This window comes from Chanodichthys erythropterus, chromosome 10 (assembly GCF_024489055.1).
Source record: "Chanodichthys erythropterus isolate Z2021 chromosome 10, ASM2448905v1, whole genome shotgun sequence".
In the NCBI taxonomy this organism is placed as follows: Eukaryota; Metazoa; Chordata; class Actinopteri; order Cypriniformes; family Xenocyprididae; genus Chanodichthys; species Chanodichthys erythropterus.
Window position 1 is genome coordinate 11,832,971 of NC_090230.1, and position 15,959 is coordinate 11,848,929.

Consider the following 15,959-nt stretch of genomic DNA (forward strand, 5'->3'; position numbering starts at 1 on the left):
CCCAGACTCGTCCATGGGATTGCCAGACAGAGAAGCATGATTCGTCACTCCAGGGAACATGTCTCCACTGCTCTAGAGTCCAGTGCTTTACACCACTGCATCCGACGATTTTCATTGCACTTGTTGATGTAAGGCTTGGATGCAGCTGCTTGGCCATGGAAACCCATTCCATAAAGCTCTTTACACACTGTTCTTGAGATAATCTGAAGGCCACATGAAGTTTGGAGGTCTGTAGCTACCGACTCTGCAGAAAGTAGAGACTTCTGCGTACTGTGTGCCTCAGCATGCGCTGACCCCGCTCTGTGATTTTACATGGCCTATCACTTCGTGGCTGAGTTGCTGTTGTTCCCAATTGCTTCCACTTTGTTATGATACCACTAACAGTTGACCGTGGAATATTTAGTAGTGAGGAAATTTCATGAATGGACTCATTGCACAGGTGGCAACCTATCATGGTACTATGCTTGATTTCACTGAACTCCTGAGAGCGACCCATTCTTTCACAAATGTTTGTAGAAGGAGTCTGCATGCCTAGGTGCTTGATTTTATACGCCTGTGGCCATGGAAGTGATTGGAACACCTGAATTCAATGATTTGGAGGGGTGTCCCAATACTTTTGGCAATATAGTGTATATTGTTACAATATACCTTTAAATATTCAACACTATTATTGATTAGACTGCATTGACTGTTGTATGAGAACTGAACTTAGCTGGACGATGACATCCCTGTTTTCTCCAGAGCTGCTGTAGAGATAATTGAACTAAATGAATATCTAATGATTTTTACAATGGAAATGAATCAACACTGAACTTACTTAAGCTGGACAACGACACTATTTTCTTCTAGAGCTGCTGTACAGCCGAAACAAACTTTGTTTTATTGCATAATTTTCCTGTTATCACTGTAAAACTGCTTTGAAACAATATGTATTGTAAAAAGCACCAAATAAATAAAGGTGACTTGAGTTGACTTAAATTACTAATAAACTAATTTAGTCAGTTTATTTTAGTTTATTTTAAGGAAATTAATCATTTTATTCAGCAACAACACATTAAATTGATCAAAAGTGACAGTAAAGACATTTACAATCAACAATTATAAATGTCTTATTGAAATCAACATTGATAATAAGAAATATTTGTTGAGCAGCAAATCAGCATATTAGAATGATTTCTGAAGGATCATGTGACGCTGAAGACTGGAGTAATGATGCTGAAAATTTGGGCTTTGCCATCACATAAATAAACTAACTGTTGATATATATTTAAGTATTTAAAAAAAAAAAAAAACAGCTGATTAAATTGTAATAATATTTCAAAATATTACTGTCTACTGTATTTTGATCAAATAAATGCAGACCAGAAGAAACTTCTTTCAAAAACATTTTTAAAATCTTACCAACCCCAAACTTTTGAAAGGTTGTTTTTTTTTTCTTTTTCTTTTTTCTTTCTGCTAAACACTGATCATTGTTGCTGTGCACAAACATATAACACATGTAACAGTTTTGTCCAGCTCACAAACCAGCAAATCATAACAAATAGGCATTTTCAATTAAAGGGTGTTTCCCAGTTATTCTTTTGGCAGAAACATTGCTTTTCAGGAATATTGTACATGCAGTGATTTGGTAAAACAATAAAAATCAGCAGCTGTGGACATTAAAAGAAAAACATTGCGTAACCTTAATATGCAGACAATGGGAACTACCCCCAAAGTAAATGCTCAGTGATCTCAGGCATAAAGCAGGCATCCCAGGCCCCTGAACACAACAATCTGGAAAACTCGTCAGATAAAAGATAACAAATGGCTACTTTAACTTGTGGAAATCCTGTCTTCTATCTTCAGTGTACAAAAGTTACATAACATTAAGTTCTAACAAAACAGATTCAAGACCTTTGTTTTTCACAGCCATAGTAAAGAACTTGGCTTTGGTCCATTGGTGACACACAACACCACAATTTCGCAGAAGTCTCCAGTGGGATCGAGGAAGGAACATGCTGTGAATCCCACTTCAGGGAGATTGTGTACCAAACAGGGGCAAAACTTTAGAGTCAACAGGAAAGATATCGTGCTTATCATCCTGTAGACACTGAATCAAGGTTGAATTAATCTTTTGAGCACTATGCGAACTCACCTGAGCCACAACAGCCTCAACACTTCCAAAGCGTTTGTAAAAGCGGTGGTCTACGTGGAGGTGCAGGAGACAGCTGGTTTTGGACTGGTCGACCTTCCGTTTTGACCTGGAGAGTGGTACCTGTTGTGGGTCACAAGATGGAGAACTTTGAGAAAGGCATGAAGGCAAAATGTAAAGTGAAGGTTCACATCTGGTTTTTCAATTCTGCCACCGAACAAGTGGAAATGATGTGTTGTAGTAAATATGAGCTTAAAATATAACAGAAGCATGTTATCTGATTTAAAAACACGGCAGGTTGTCCTTGCACCCATTTTGGGTAAATGACAACATGGCTTTAACCCAACCAGGACCTTAAAACAATAGATAGATCGGACAGATAATATTCTTTTCCAAGCAGTAGCTTGGGTTGCCTCTTAAAAACAGGACAAGGTGGTAGGGCGAAACAATCATTGAGTGACATTATGAACCGTTTATGTAATGTCGTCCAATTTCTACTAGCGATCTTTTCAGAAAGCTCTGAACATCTGATTTCAGAATTATTTCCAGACTTGGTGTACCCCTTAAAGAAATTATGAATGTACGGACACAAGGGAATGTACGGACACATTGTACAGGGCTGAACTGGAAATGAAGTGAGGTCATGTCTGACCTCTTGGTGGTTTTGGACAAGATGCTGCAGCCGCTCGGCACCACAGAAGCCAACATGACCGCTTCTCAAGGGAGTGCTGTCTGTGGAAAAAAAGAAAAATCACATTAAAGGGTTACAATATGGGAGGCGACCACTAAGGGGATAATTAGTCAGGTTAAAAAAGGATAAAAATTGGATAAAAATGCTGTAATTAACAGTGTTGTTCATGTTAACTAAAACTAAAACTATCAAAAATTATTTTCATTAATTGAAATAAAATAAAACATGTAGATGATGAAAAACTGGCCAAAGTTCAATTTTTTTTTTTTTGATAATTATTGAGTCCCGAGAATTGTTCTGCAGTGGTTTTATCGAGGTTGAGTCGGACTGGTTTGCCAAAGTTGTTTTATGAAATAATCCCCAATATTTAACGAACGATTTGATGGACAGAGGCAGTCCTAGAGGCAAAGTTGCTCAGAATGAGGAGTTCTACCATGTGGTATGAATGTTGAATGGGCATGTGTGAAAAATCATGTGATACTTTATGCAAAAACAGGCCCACTTTGGTTATAGTACTTATATTTTGACAATCGAATCCGAGGCATGGATTTTGTTCGTCTTGACCCAAGGATTCCAACAATATAAGACACGTACGCATACACCTAGTGGTTTAGGAGTTATGAGTGATTTCATACTTTTGACTGCCTGCAGTAGCGCCCCCGTCAGGCCGATCGGAGCGAGCCTTGGTAGACTGAGTACAACCATCCCTCAAAGCTAAGACTTTGACTATGGTTTGGTCTGCCAGATCACTTTTAGGGAAGAATGTTAATCCTTGGAAATTTTAACAATTACAATAAGGTTTCAGCGCTATGCACTTCAACTACTAATTACAAAAGCACAAAACAAAATACTAAAAGTTCAATTAAAATTAAATAGAAAACTGAAAATGCAAAAATAAAAGCTAACTCAAAATATTAATAAATACTTGGGGTGACCCTGAATAGTCGACGATTCGATGCTTCGATAGGAGGAGCCTGATTCGACTATCAATCAGATATGGGTGCGGTGCGCTCAATATCTGATTTTACATAGATGTACCGGTTCTCTCCCAATAGGTTAATATACAGCCTATTATGTTAATGCTATAAATAAAAATGTGAAAAGAAAGAAGTTTTTAATAAATATTTTTAATGTGCATGAATAAATCCAACCACACCTCTGACAGATTTAAGTTTCACTTTCCATGATCCATGACCGACAGAGGAGCATCTTGGCGGCAGGGATTAAATCTTTAACAATGTCTGGGATAAGAAAATATAAAGTGTAGAATTGGATGCACTTTGAAATGGTAAAAGATGATCCAAAAAACGTATGATGCAAGTTGTGCCAACAGCTCATGTCCTGCGGCGCGCTTCTGCCGGCCAACGTAACGAGCTTACTAATGTTAGCAATCTAGCGCACTATTTGAAAAGACTCAAGCGGATAAGGCAGATCGCGTGAAAGACTGTATTTTTGTCTCTCAATCAGGTAGGGGGAAAAGTGATTTCAAAACATTTCAGCCAGTTGTAATTTGATTTTTGGATGCTGTGAATGTTTAGCTAAAAAGACTGTGTAACGAGGTCAGTAGATATGGGAAGAAGGAGGCGGGAACCGGTGTTACAATATATTCGGTTCCTGAAATATTCTGTTCCACTTTGTGGCGCTTACGTGAATATTCATGATATCCTTCTATTGTGGGCGTGTCCTTGAGACAACGCGCAAGCGAATGGAACTGAAAATATTAGTACACGCTCCTCAGATTATTTCAAAAAGGCAATAAAATATTCCTTTGGAATATAAACCTTTGGAGCTTTGTTTTGATTGTTTTGTTTTGTTTGCTACTTAAAGATTGTTATTTTTGTTTAAAATATTATAATTATGATAAGAAAATTATAGTTTAGTTTCGTTTTATTTAAAGTTTGACAAGGCGGGATATTGCAGCACAAAACCCTGAAATGTGTCAAACATAACACATACTCAAACAACCTTATGTACCTGATTTAAAAAAAAATTCAAAAGCAGTCAAAAAAAATTCTGATAATAATCATATAATTTATTCTGTGAGGTAATACAGCACAAACACACAGAAAAAAATAGACAGCTACTTTACAAGATTACGTTATACTTGTTATTATCACAATGTCATATGGTTTTGTTTTGCTTTTGTGATGTTTCCACATACACTCATCATCTTGTAAAGTCACTGTCTGTTTCAGATTGGATGTGAGAAGAGCTCTGGCAGTGTGTGATCTAAACATCCATTAAGGCTGTTCCCAAGTGCCAAGGCCCTGTTTTATTATTTACCTCAGAACCTCACATTTAGCATTGCTTCTTTTCACACATTGTTTTGAATTTTTAAATGTCTTTTCAATTTGAGTTACATTCATAGAGTAATTGCTTCTGTACTTGTTATAACATTTAATGTATTTAATATTTATATAGGCTAGGCTACAACTGAATTTGTTTTTTTTTTTTTAATAAAAAAAAAAATAAAACTAAGAAAAGATGAAAAAATCTGCAAAAAAAAAAAAAAGAGTCAATTTTCAGGAAAATATTTTAAAGATAATTTTGTACAATCCAAATAAGCTTTACAGATATTTAGAAAAGGTTTTAACAATGTTTGTCATGTTTTTCAATTATTTCAATCCAGATAATCAGTTACAAAAACTAAAGAGGACACTAAAGAGACCTTTCACTGACTCTGAAAAACATAAAGATGCCCAGGGTCTCTGATCCCCTGTGTGAATGTGCCTTAGTCCTGCTGCAGGAGGTATGAGGACTGCAGATGTGAACAGAGCAATAAACTACAATGTTCCTAAAATGTGTAAAGGAGTCAAAACAGCGGCGGGAATCCCTCCATCACACACACACACACACACACACACACACACACACACACACACGAAGATGCCTGAGACAATGGTACAGGGAGACAGAAGGACAGCTGCTTGTCAGTACCAAACCACATGTAACCATAAGTCCCACCAGACATGTTTGAGAATGTGAAATGCCTTGATGGAAGAGTGGAGTGACATCTCACAGTGAGAGCTGCAAATGTGTTTCTGTCCATGAGGATGAGCTGCTCTGTAAAGCAGCTGGTGCCACATCAGACTTTCAGATACTCTGTTGATCAAACGCCTGTGAAATGTGTTCAGTATGTCTCAGTGGTTGAATATTTTTGTTTGTACAAATATTTACACATTAAGAAATTTGCCGGAAAAACAGTTGAAAGTGAAAAACTCAAAAAAAAAAAAAAAATGATGTTGTTGATCATCAAATGTGCATTTACTTGTTGGACTATAATGATAATTTGTCATGATATCCAGTAAAATATGAGAAAACAGGAAATATTTGTAGTTGTTGATAAAGGGTCTTACTGTGGTGATAAACACTGAAAATATAAAAATAATCAAGAAATTAAGGATGACAATATTCACACCAGGCTATAGCTTTTTATTAGGTCACAGATACATTTGTAGAGGTTTCATGTTGTCAACACTATGCAGTAGCCTGTAGTCACAGAATTACGAAGCAAAGTAATCAAACTATTCAAAAACTTTTTAAAGCCTCACAAATAAAAAAAGCTAAACAGAAAACACATCAGTGTAAAACAAGGTTATTCGCTCATGTTTGCTCTTATGTTATATTACGTTAACTGTTTATCTGAATGCATGTCCTGTACTCAATCAGGCAAAATAGCTCTGACGATTTATCATTGCTTTGAACATGAGAACTGTTGCTTAACACTGAATATTTATTACCTTTTCGAAATAATCCATGAAACCGATGCGATTTGAGGAGCGTGTACTAATATTTTCAGTTCCATTCACTTGCGCGTTCTCTTAGGACACGCCCACAATAAAAGGATATCATGAATATTCGCGTAAGCGCCACCCAGTGGAACAGAATATTTCAGGAACCGAATATATTGTAACACCGGTCTGAAATATAAACACTGTCCAAATATAAACACTTATGCCGCGTTCCAGGCAACCCATAACCCGTGTTTTCCAACCTTCTACCCGTGAAAGTGCACTGGAACGGCAGTCAAACCCGTGACTTCCCACCCGTGAACTCGAACTAGATCGATGTACTCCCAGTTACGGGCTCTGACGTCACATAGCCCGCGAAACAACAATGGCAGCCCTACGGATGCGGTGTTTATGCAAGTGCATGGTAAAATAAAAGGTATAACAGCTTCTCTTGCCTTATGCGCCGTTTTCCTCCTCTGTTTCCCTCAAATAAGCAAGGAGTAAGCACCTTTGGCGATAGAAATAATTGTTAATGAGCATAAGCCCCATACGGTCTGCAATGTTGGTTTGTTTACACTTTTATGCAGTTTGTTGTGACTTTACTGGAACGCTACAAAGTCGTGAGTCGTGATTTGAAGTCGTGACTTACAGCTCAAAAACCTGCCTGGAACACAGCATTATTATAAGTGTACCATAATGATTCAGGATATGACAAAAACACGGTTTGGAAAATATTGTATATTGTCATTATATAATTTTTGTAAATCTTTAACACAAAAAAAGTTGCGGACTGCAGCTTTAATTATAATTTTAGTTTTTTGGTGCATCGATGTTACGCTGTAGAATAGTTAAAGCTTGCTCGCACAGGTAATTTATCCGATTTAATTTGATTTGCTGACATATGAAATGCATATCTATCTGCAGTGTGGCCTTTCTGCAGTTATTTATATATTTTAAGGTTTATTGATCCAAAATGTTTTTATTCATTTTCTTCTATATCTTGAGTGGTGTTCTGTACATCGTGGCTGTGAATGTTTATCCACATTGCCTTTCATTTGTTTAAAAAAATAAAATCATTGTCAGTTTCGTAAAAGGCAATGTGATTCGAATCTGATTCGACTATGCAAATCCGTACTCGTGGACACCCCTAATAAATACTATAAAAGAATATAAACAATACTAAAATAACACTAGTAATTAGTCAGAATGCCGATTCGATAAGAAAATCGACGTGTCCAGATTAGTTTTAGTGAAGATTTAAGTTACGTTTTTGTGGTTTCTGGCACCATCCTGATTTTCTTTTAAAGATTCTTCTCAGATAATAAATATAATAAATTTTCAAAAATAACATTTATGAAAACAACAAATGTGTAAATTGCTCGTGAAATGTCCTCATTAAACATAACATTTAAAGGTGATAGAGAGGATTTTTTCGTCGACTGAGAATCCAAAGACTGTTACTGAGTTTTTGAAATGAGCGCATGCGTAAAAACAACCCCCCTCCTTCACAGCTCATTTCAAAGGAACGCCTCCCAAAACTCGTAAACACGAGTACTGGAACACGAGTGTTTACCACCAGCATTCGCTTGCTGTGTCGTGTTCGTGGATTCATTATGTCGGACTCACCGCAGGTAACTCATAATCTGCAGTTGTTACTCCTGTCTCCGGACAAAAACATTGCATGCGGCGCCTGTGGAGTGTGGAAAGTTACTGGAGCGCGCAGCCGCGCTCGTCTCTCACAAGGAACGTCACGGCAGTGATTGACAAGACAGAGGGCCAATCCTTTACTCGATGATCGCGTAAACGATTGGCTGATATTTTTAAGGCCCTACCTCGTGCACAGATGATGTATAGTAATATTATTACTTTCAGTGCACCTAATAAATAGTCTTTTATCAGTTAATATTGCAAAAATGTATAAAACAAAACATCCTCTTTAGCACCTTTAAGTAAAAATGGTTTAATGGACCGTTTGCACATGAGGCCCAGTATATTTTGTATTGGTGTCCTAAGAAATGCAGATGATACACAGACATTCTGACAACGATTGCAAAAATCTTGGACCCACTTGTACAGTCTTGAAATAATTAATTCATTGCAAAACCAACATGCTTGCTCAAGAGAGACTTGAGCGATTGTATCTTTTCTGACCTCTGTCAAAAACCCTCATTGTGACATAATTACTAACTATACTAAACTTTGGTAGATGTGACGCTATCCTAATAAAAGAAAAAGTAAAAAATGTGCAAGGAAGAACAGGATTTGTACAATTCCTGAAGAAATCATGAGTGGGTTTGGCTGGACCATGCAAAAGTGTTTTGGGTGGTTGCTAGGATGCTGCTAAGGTGGTGGTTTTAGCGCATTGCAGATTGGTTGCAAGGGTGTTGTGGGTGGTTTCTCTGTGGTTTCCTAAGGGTTTCTAACTGGCCCAACTCAAAAGTGCTTAGCCCCAAATGTACAAACAAAACAAAACAGTAATATTCTATTATATTTGATGTTTATAAATTCTGACACTGAAAATCGAACCTTCTTCAAATTTACATTGTTGTTGTTAAAAATATTTCACTTGAAAGTCTGCAACAAAGCCTTCAGAGAAAAAAAACATTGATAATGCTGTTATATTATTATATCGCGTTCCAAATTATTATGCAAGTGACGTATTGTTATCGTGCTGTGCTGCAGAGATGAGGCGAGTATGGAGATCCACAATAATAGAGGGTTTATTTACAATCCGGGAATAGGTAATACAACCATAACCATAATACGGTTATACAAACAAGAGAACTGCCAAGGAGTGTAGGGAGTGAATCCAACTTAAAGGGAGTGCTGATGACAATAGACAGGTGCAGGGAATCCAGGGATGGCAGGAAGACTGATGAGGGAAGTGCAGACAGGAAGTGCAGTGAGGTTTGGTTTGGAGTGGCTGAAATGCATCTTTACACACAACTGCCAGCCTGCATGGTGAGGTTCTCAAGACTCCAGAGACACCAGCAGCTTCAAATACCTGTTTGCTGCTCAACACTGGCTTTTTTATAGCTGCCCTTTTAATACAATAATTTTTTTTGACAGGAACTTTCATTAATAAGCCTTTATCTGACCAAGTTCTGTTGTGCTCTAAAACACTCACAAATCTTATGATAATTTATGATAAATCTCCATTCAGTTTTCACACAATATTAGTTGTTTTCATGCCTTTTGCACAACATTGCACCATTTCATGCTTTTCATCTTCAGAAAGATCTTTCTTCTTCCCATATTGCATGAGAACTGTAACTTGCTTAATAATGTGGAACAACCTCCAAGTAGGGTTTCCATAGATCTGGCAAATTATTTTGTCTGAGATTGATACCAGTTATCTAAAAAGACATGGATAAATAAACAAACAAACATTTTCTTAGAAAAACTAAAATCTGAATGTTTATTCTACTGAAATCTTACTGATATGTCACTTGCATAATAATTTGGAACGCAGTATATACTTAAAGAATAACTTAAAAACATTCACACGGAAACTTCAATCAACTACAAAAAATAACAAGGTGCTGTTTGGTCTTATGCTGCACTGATTGTTTGTGATAGTGGTGCATTGTGACCCCAACCAGACAACAATAGTGTTATGACCATAAAACTCTAGGTAACTGACTTTCAGACTTCAATAAAAAAAGGTTTTACATTATGAATTCAGGACGGTCCCAAGAATAACACAAATCAGATTAAACATTAATTTAAAGTCGAGAACCAAAAGAAAAAAAAGAACAGAAAAAAGCTCATGCACAGTCAGGTGGTTGACATCCACAACAGCCTGGTTAAGTTTTACCTACAGTGTAAAATGACTGGGAGTTTAGCTGGGAGTAAATGTCAGGATGTACCTTGACTCTAACTAGAGAAGCAAAGTGATTGGATCACACCATCCTGGTGTGCAAGAATCAACCAATAAGAATTCTTTAATGTATGAGGTGGACAGCCAGATCACGCTTTGTAACATGATCATAGTTTCTATAAACAATAAGGTTAGTAAAGTCATTCCTGGATCAGTGAGTTTGGGAGAAAAATGGAGCATGTGAGAAGGAAGGGTAAATGTCGGACATTGACCCATTGATGGAATTACTTCCAGATTTTGGCTTCATCCTGCGTGCCTCTCTTTCAAGTAGTTGTGCATGTGGAGAACAGGGCAGAAAGGTTTCAGAAGTTGTTTGGGGAAAATATGCCTGAATTTATTGAGAAACAGTCTACACCAGAAGGGAGCGGAAATTAAAATGAATGTTTATCCAAGAACACTTGCAAAATCAAAAGCTAATCTGGAGATCAGATTTTTTTTTTTTTTTTTTGTAACTCCAACCAGAGTGCAATATATTAAATTACATTTACATTACATTATTGCAATTTATTAGCATGCAAGTTCCCAGGGAATTAAACACAAGATGTTGGTGTTGCCAAAATTAGGATGTCTTAAGATTTGCCAAATAAATTGATAGTGAAATTCAACTGGGAAACCTTCCTAATTATGTTTATATCTATGTTTCTCATGCATTGGTTCTGATTGGTTGTTTCCTTTATTTAGCCAGCTGCAGTGAAACCTAATCAAAGCTGCTCCTCTTCCTGTTAGTTTTAACTTCCAGATGGCAGACAAACCACGCCATTGTCCAAAAATGAGATGAATCAGTATATAAATAACAGATCTGTATAATCAGCTTCAGTCATCAAGTGGCTCAAACAGGAAATCCATCACATCAAACTGCTGCAAATTACAGTGCAAATTAGTACACTGTTTAAAAAAACCCTTTATCACATGGTTACATTTTCAGAATTTGCAATGGCAAACATATTTTTGCAATGAATTTGCAATGGTGCATATATTTGAAATTTTGTTTTGTTAGATTACACAATAGTTAATTTTGTAGATTTGTAGAAATCTACAACTTTTGTAGAGTTGTAGATTTCACAATAATTATATGTCAAAGACTTTAGACATTCAAACACGGTGCACACAGATTACTAATGGGAGAAACTGCAACACACAATATGGCGGAACAAGCCTCGCCTAGGGCTGGGGGATATATCAAATGTGATTGTCACGCGCATTTTGTCAGTAAAGCCGGTTCCCTGATTACCGCTAAATCGCCATCACCTGCTTTCAAATGGAGCAGCATTTAACAATCTCATGCGATATATCCCCCAGCCCTAGTCCTGCCTTCTAAATAAAAGAGCCAATCGCCAATTGGTAAAGTCATTGTGTCACTGCAACTGACTTTAGAAGCTCCGATTGCTATAGAAACAGTCAGTGTTCTGGGACTCACGCTTAGGACTGCACATGTGTATTGGCTGGTCCAATTTTGATCATGATTGGAGCATTCAGAAACAAAATTTATGAGACAGACTTCATTGGTGATTTCAAATATGAAATTTAAAGGTGCCATCGAATGAAAAATTGAATTTACCTCGGCATAGATTAATAACGAGAGTTCAGTACATGAAAATGACATACAGTGAGTCTCAAACACCATTGTTTCCTCCTTCTTATGTAAATCTCATTTGTTTAAAAGACCTCCGAAGAACAGGCAAATCTCAACATAACACAGATTGCTACGTAACAGTCGGGATCATTAATATGTATGACCCCAATATTTGCATATGCCAGCCCATGTTCAAAGCATTACACAAGGGCAGCCAGTATTAATGTGTGGATCTGTGCACACCTGAATCATCAGAGTAGGTAAGCAAGCAAGGACAATAGCGAAAAATGGCAGATGGAGCAATAATAATTGACATGATCCATGATATCATGATATTTTTAGTGATATTTGTAAATTGTCTTTCTAAATGTTTCATTAGCATGTTGCTAATGTACTGTTAAATGTGGTTAAAGTTACCATTGTTTCTTATTGTATTCACGGAGACAAGAGCCGTCGCTATTTTCATTTTTAAACACTTGCAGTCTGTATAATTCATAAACACAACTTCATTCTTTATAAATCTCTCCAACAGTGTGTAATGTTAGCTTTAGCCCATTAGCCACGGAGCACTATCAAACTCATTCAGAATCAAATGTAAACATCCAAATAAATACTATACTCACAGGAATCGATGCATGCATGAATGACGAACACTTTGTAAAGATCCATTTTGAGGGTTATATTAGCTGTGTGAACTTTGTTTATGCTGGTTAAGGCAGTGGAGAGCTCGGGGGCGGGGGAGTGCGAGATTTAAAGGGGCCGCGCACTGAATCGGTGCATATATAATTATGGTTCAAAATAGGCAGTTAAAAAATGTATTAAAAAAAATCTATGGGGTATTTTGAGCTGAAACTTCACAGACACGTTCAGGGGACACCTTAGACTTATATTACATCTTGTTAAAACTGGTTCTAGGGCACCATTAATCTTGGTTAAAGCTTGGTGAACAGCTTTGGAGAATTTGATGTTTCCCCATTCAAAGTGATAGGAGCAGCACTTGCATGACTGAAACGTTTCAAAGATGGCCACCGAGTGAAATTACTTGACTTAAAAGGACTTTAACAGTATTTAATAGTAAAAATTATTAAATTCAATATCCAATTTAATAAAAAAAAAAAAAATGCATTTCGCTATGGTAAACAAATAAATGTGGCATTGTTTTACATTTTTTTTAGTTAAATTTTTGTTTGTATCCGATTCATCTTATGCCAAATATGTTCATATTTCTTATACATTGTGACGTTCCTGGCATACTATATGGTTTCTAAAAACAGGCGACAAGTTATATGGTGTACTTTTAAAAACATATCGAAAGCTTTATATATATATATATATATATATATATATATATGAAAAACTAGCCCCTGGACCCATGGGAAACCTTGAAACCTTGTAACCTTGAAACCACATGGGCATGGTGTGACTTCAACCACGAGATCACATGACCACCAATATCCACAGGCTATACATTCACTTGTCTCTCTGCCAATGTTTACCTCCTGCTATACAAAGACAGGAACACGTTTTTTTTTTTTTTTTTTTTTTTTTTACCACCCCAGCAAAGTAAGTACACAGACAGAAATGTAAATTACATAAAAAACAGTTCAGGGTACAAAAGTCTGGGACCACTAATGAAAATGCACCTATTCACTTACTGTAAAATTTCATATTGAGCATATTGAGCTTCTGACATTAAAGCAAATCTGACATTTTGTACAAAAGAGGGGGGTAATATATATATATATTTTTTTTAGTAAACGTCAGTCTACTTTACAGAATATGACAGATATTTTTAATCCTTGTAAACTGGTTCTGCTCTCCAGGCTTGCTACTTAAAACAATCATTTCCATGTCAGTTGGCAAAAAAAAAAAAAAAGACTACTAGGATTTAAAACTGGCTTGGCTGAACAATAAATGCATTAAGGTTATTAACAACCTTCTCTGATACATTTATCATGGTAGTTTCAGATATAAATATACTAATTTGTGAGCTTTATAATATTTATATTTTTTGAAGAATCAATAAAATGTGCAACACGTGCATCTCCCATGTGTAAAACTGTGCATATAACAGGGCATTGAACTGCAGTAAAATACCCCTCGCAGTTCACTGAATTCATGTTTGCACAAAGAGAAATCAAATACAATAACAACAACAGCACATGAAACAAAAGTCTCACTTTTAAAACTAACTTTGTATATGAATATGATAGTTTATCTCCAAAAGTAGTAACATTGCATTGAATTAAGTTCAAAGGCAAATTGCTTAAACTAAGTGAAGAAAGAAATAAGTTTTATAATCACTTACCCACATCATCCTCATGATAAATGATGGAATGGTGGTCAGAGTTGGAGGTGGAGTATCTGTCAGTGGGCTCGATGTAAAACGTTCCATTGGCTGTTGTGATGGAGCCTTCAAACTGACCCTCAACAACAGAACCTTGACATGAGGATTCACTGTCATCTTTGAGACAGAAAACAGTTTTATTTTAGTAACATTAATTATAGATAACAAGCTGTGCTGCTGCCAAAACAAGAAGTCCTACCTTCTAGTACTCCTGAGAATATGTGAGAGAGATCCACCATCTGAGTTTCATCTTCTGACTGGACCTTGAAATCTTCTGTGAAGCCATTTACATTTGGCTTGAGACGGAGGTGGAATGCCCTAAAAAGAAGTCAGTGCTTAATAAAAGTTTGTTAGTGCATATTCAAGTATGGTGGGATACTGCAGACGTCTTGACATCTAAAAAGTCATAGGTACCTTTGAAAGGCGTTGAAGTCTAGATGAAGCTCTTGATTGTTTAGATGTGTCTCGCGTCTGATACGCTGGTGTTGTTGTTTTAAGATCTCTCGGTCATAAGACAGGCCTTCATAGTGTTTTATATACTTGCTAATGTCTTGTAAAGCTTCTGAAATATTTGGAACAAGATATAGTGGGTTCAGTTTGAGACCAATTTATTTATTTACCACAAAACTACAGATATCTAAACCCCAACGTAGTTTTGTAGTATACTAAGTAAATCACTCAAATAGTAAATCAAAATACACGTGTTTTTGCATTTCAACTGCACTGTTTTTCAATGTAAATAACATTCTATAGACTAGACAGGCATCTTTGAACGGTGTGCTGCTGTCAAAGCCACTGGAAGGCAAGCCTGCAACCCTGAAACCTTTAGCCAAAAAAGCGCAACGGCTAATGCTAACGCTCTGCCTCTGGTGGTACGCAGGGAAGGAGACCAGAGGCCGTTTTTTGAATGGATGTCAATGGATGAGAGGCTTCACTATGTTGATTAAACAGCTTTTGTGGGAAAATAGCTAATCATTTAATTAATCAACAGCCTGTTCACTCATCTTCAGCATGTTTTACACTAAACAATACTTTTGTTGGGAACTATATGTAGAATTTAGCTTGATAAAAATGTATTTTTTTAAGAGATGGCAGGCTAGGGAATGTTGCGTCAGGTAGGACTCATTTACGGCATTACCAACAGCAAATGTGCCGCATTACTGTTTAACAGAGAGAATAGATATTGTGTCAAAGCCACTGGAAGGCAAACCTGCAACCTTTAGCCAATAAAGCGCTAATGCTAAGGCTCCGGCTGTGGCGGTACACAGGGAAGGAGTTTTGAATGGCGGCACTGATGTCACTGCCATTACACAATAGGCTGAGAGGTGCAACATGTGATTAAGTTAGCTTTCTCCAATGGTAAGAGATACTGACCCTCTCATCTCCCTATAATATACAATCTCTGACGTAGGTCATCCGGGTACATTTTGCCTACTCTTTTATGGGTATACTGTGAATTCAGACATACTTCTTTTGTCACATACTGTTTTTCACCTAGTAGTATATATAGTAGGAAAGTATGCGAATTCGGATGCAGCCATTATCTGTTTAGTGTACATTCTTATGCATAAGATAAAAAATCAATATAAAAGAAGCAATCAAAAAA

General features: G+C 36.7%; 1 protein-coding gene across 1 annotated transcript in view; it reads right to left on the minus strand.

The window, feature by feature from the left end:
- The window catches only part of si:ch1073-396h14.1 (disintegrin and metalloproteinase domain-containing protein 10), a 33,234-nt gene that overhangs the window by 15,437 nt on the left and 1,838 nt on the right, over positions 1–15,959 (minus strand). The window contains exons 2-6 of the mRNA XM_067396013.1: positions 14,768–14,915; positions 14,553–14,671; positions 14,315–14,470; positions 2,784–2,863; positions 2,135–2,254 (exon numbers count right to left, since the gene is read on the minus strand). Coding sequence (XP_067252114.1) covers positions 2,135–2,254; positions 2,784–2,863; positions 14,315–14,470; positions 14,553–14,671; positions 14,768–14,915 — 623 coding nt within the window. The remainder of the gene's footprint in view (positions 1–2,134; positions 2,255–2,783; positions 2,864–14,314; positions 14,471–14,552; positions 14,672–14,767; positions 14,916–15,959) is intronic.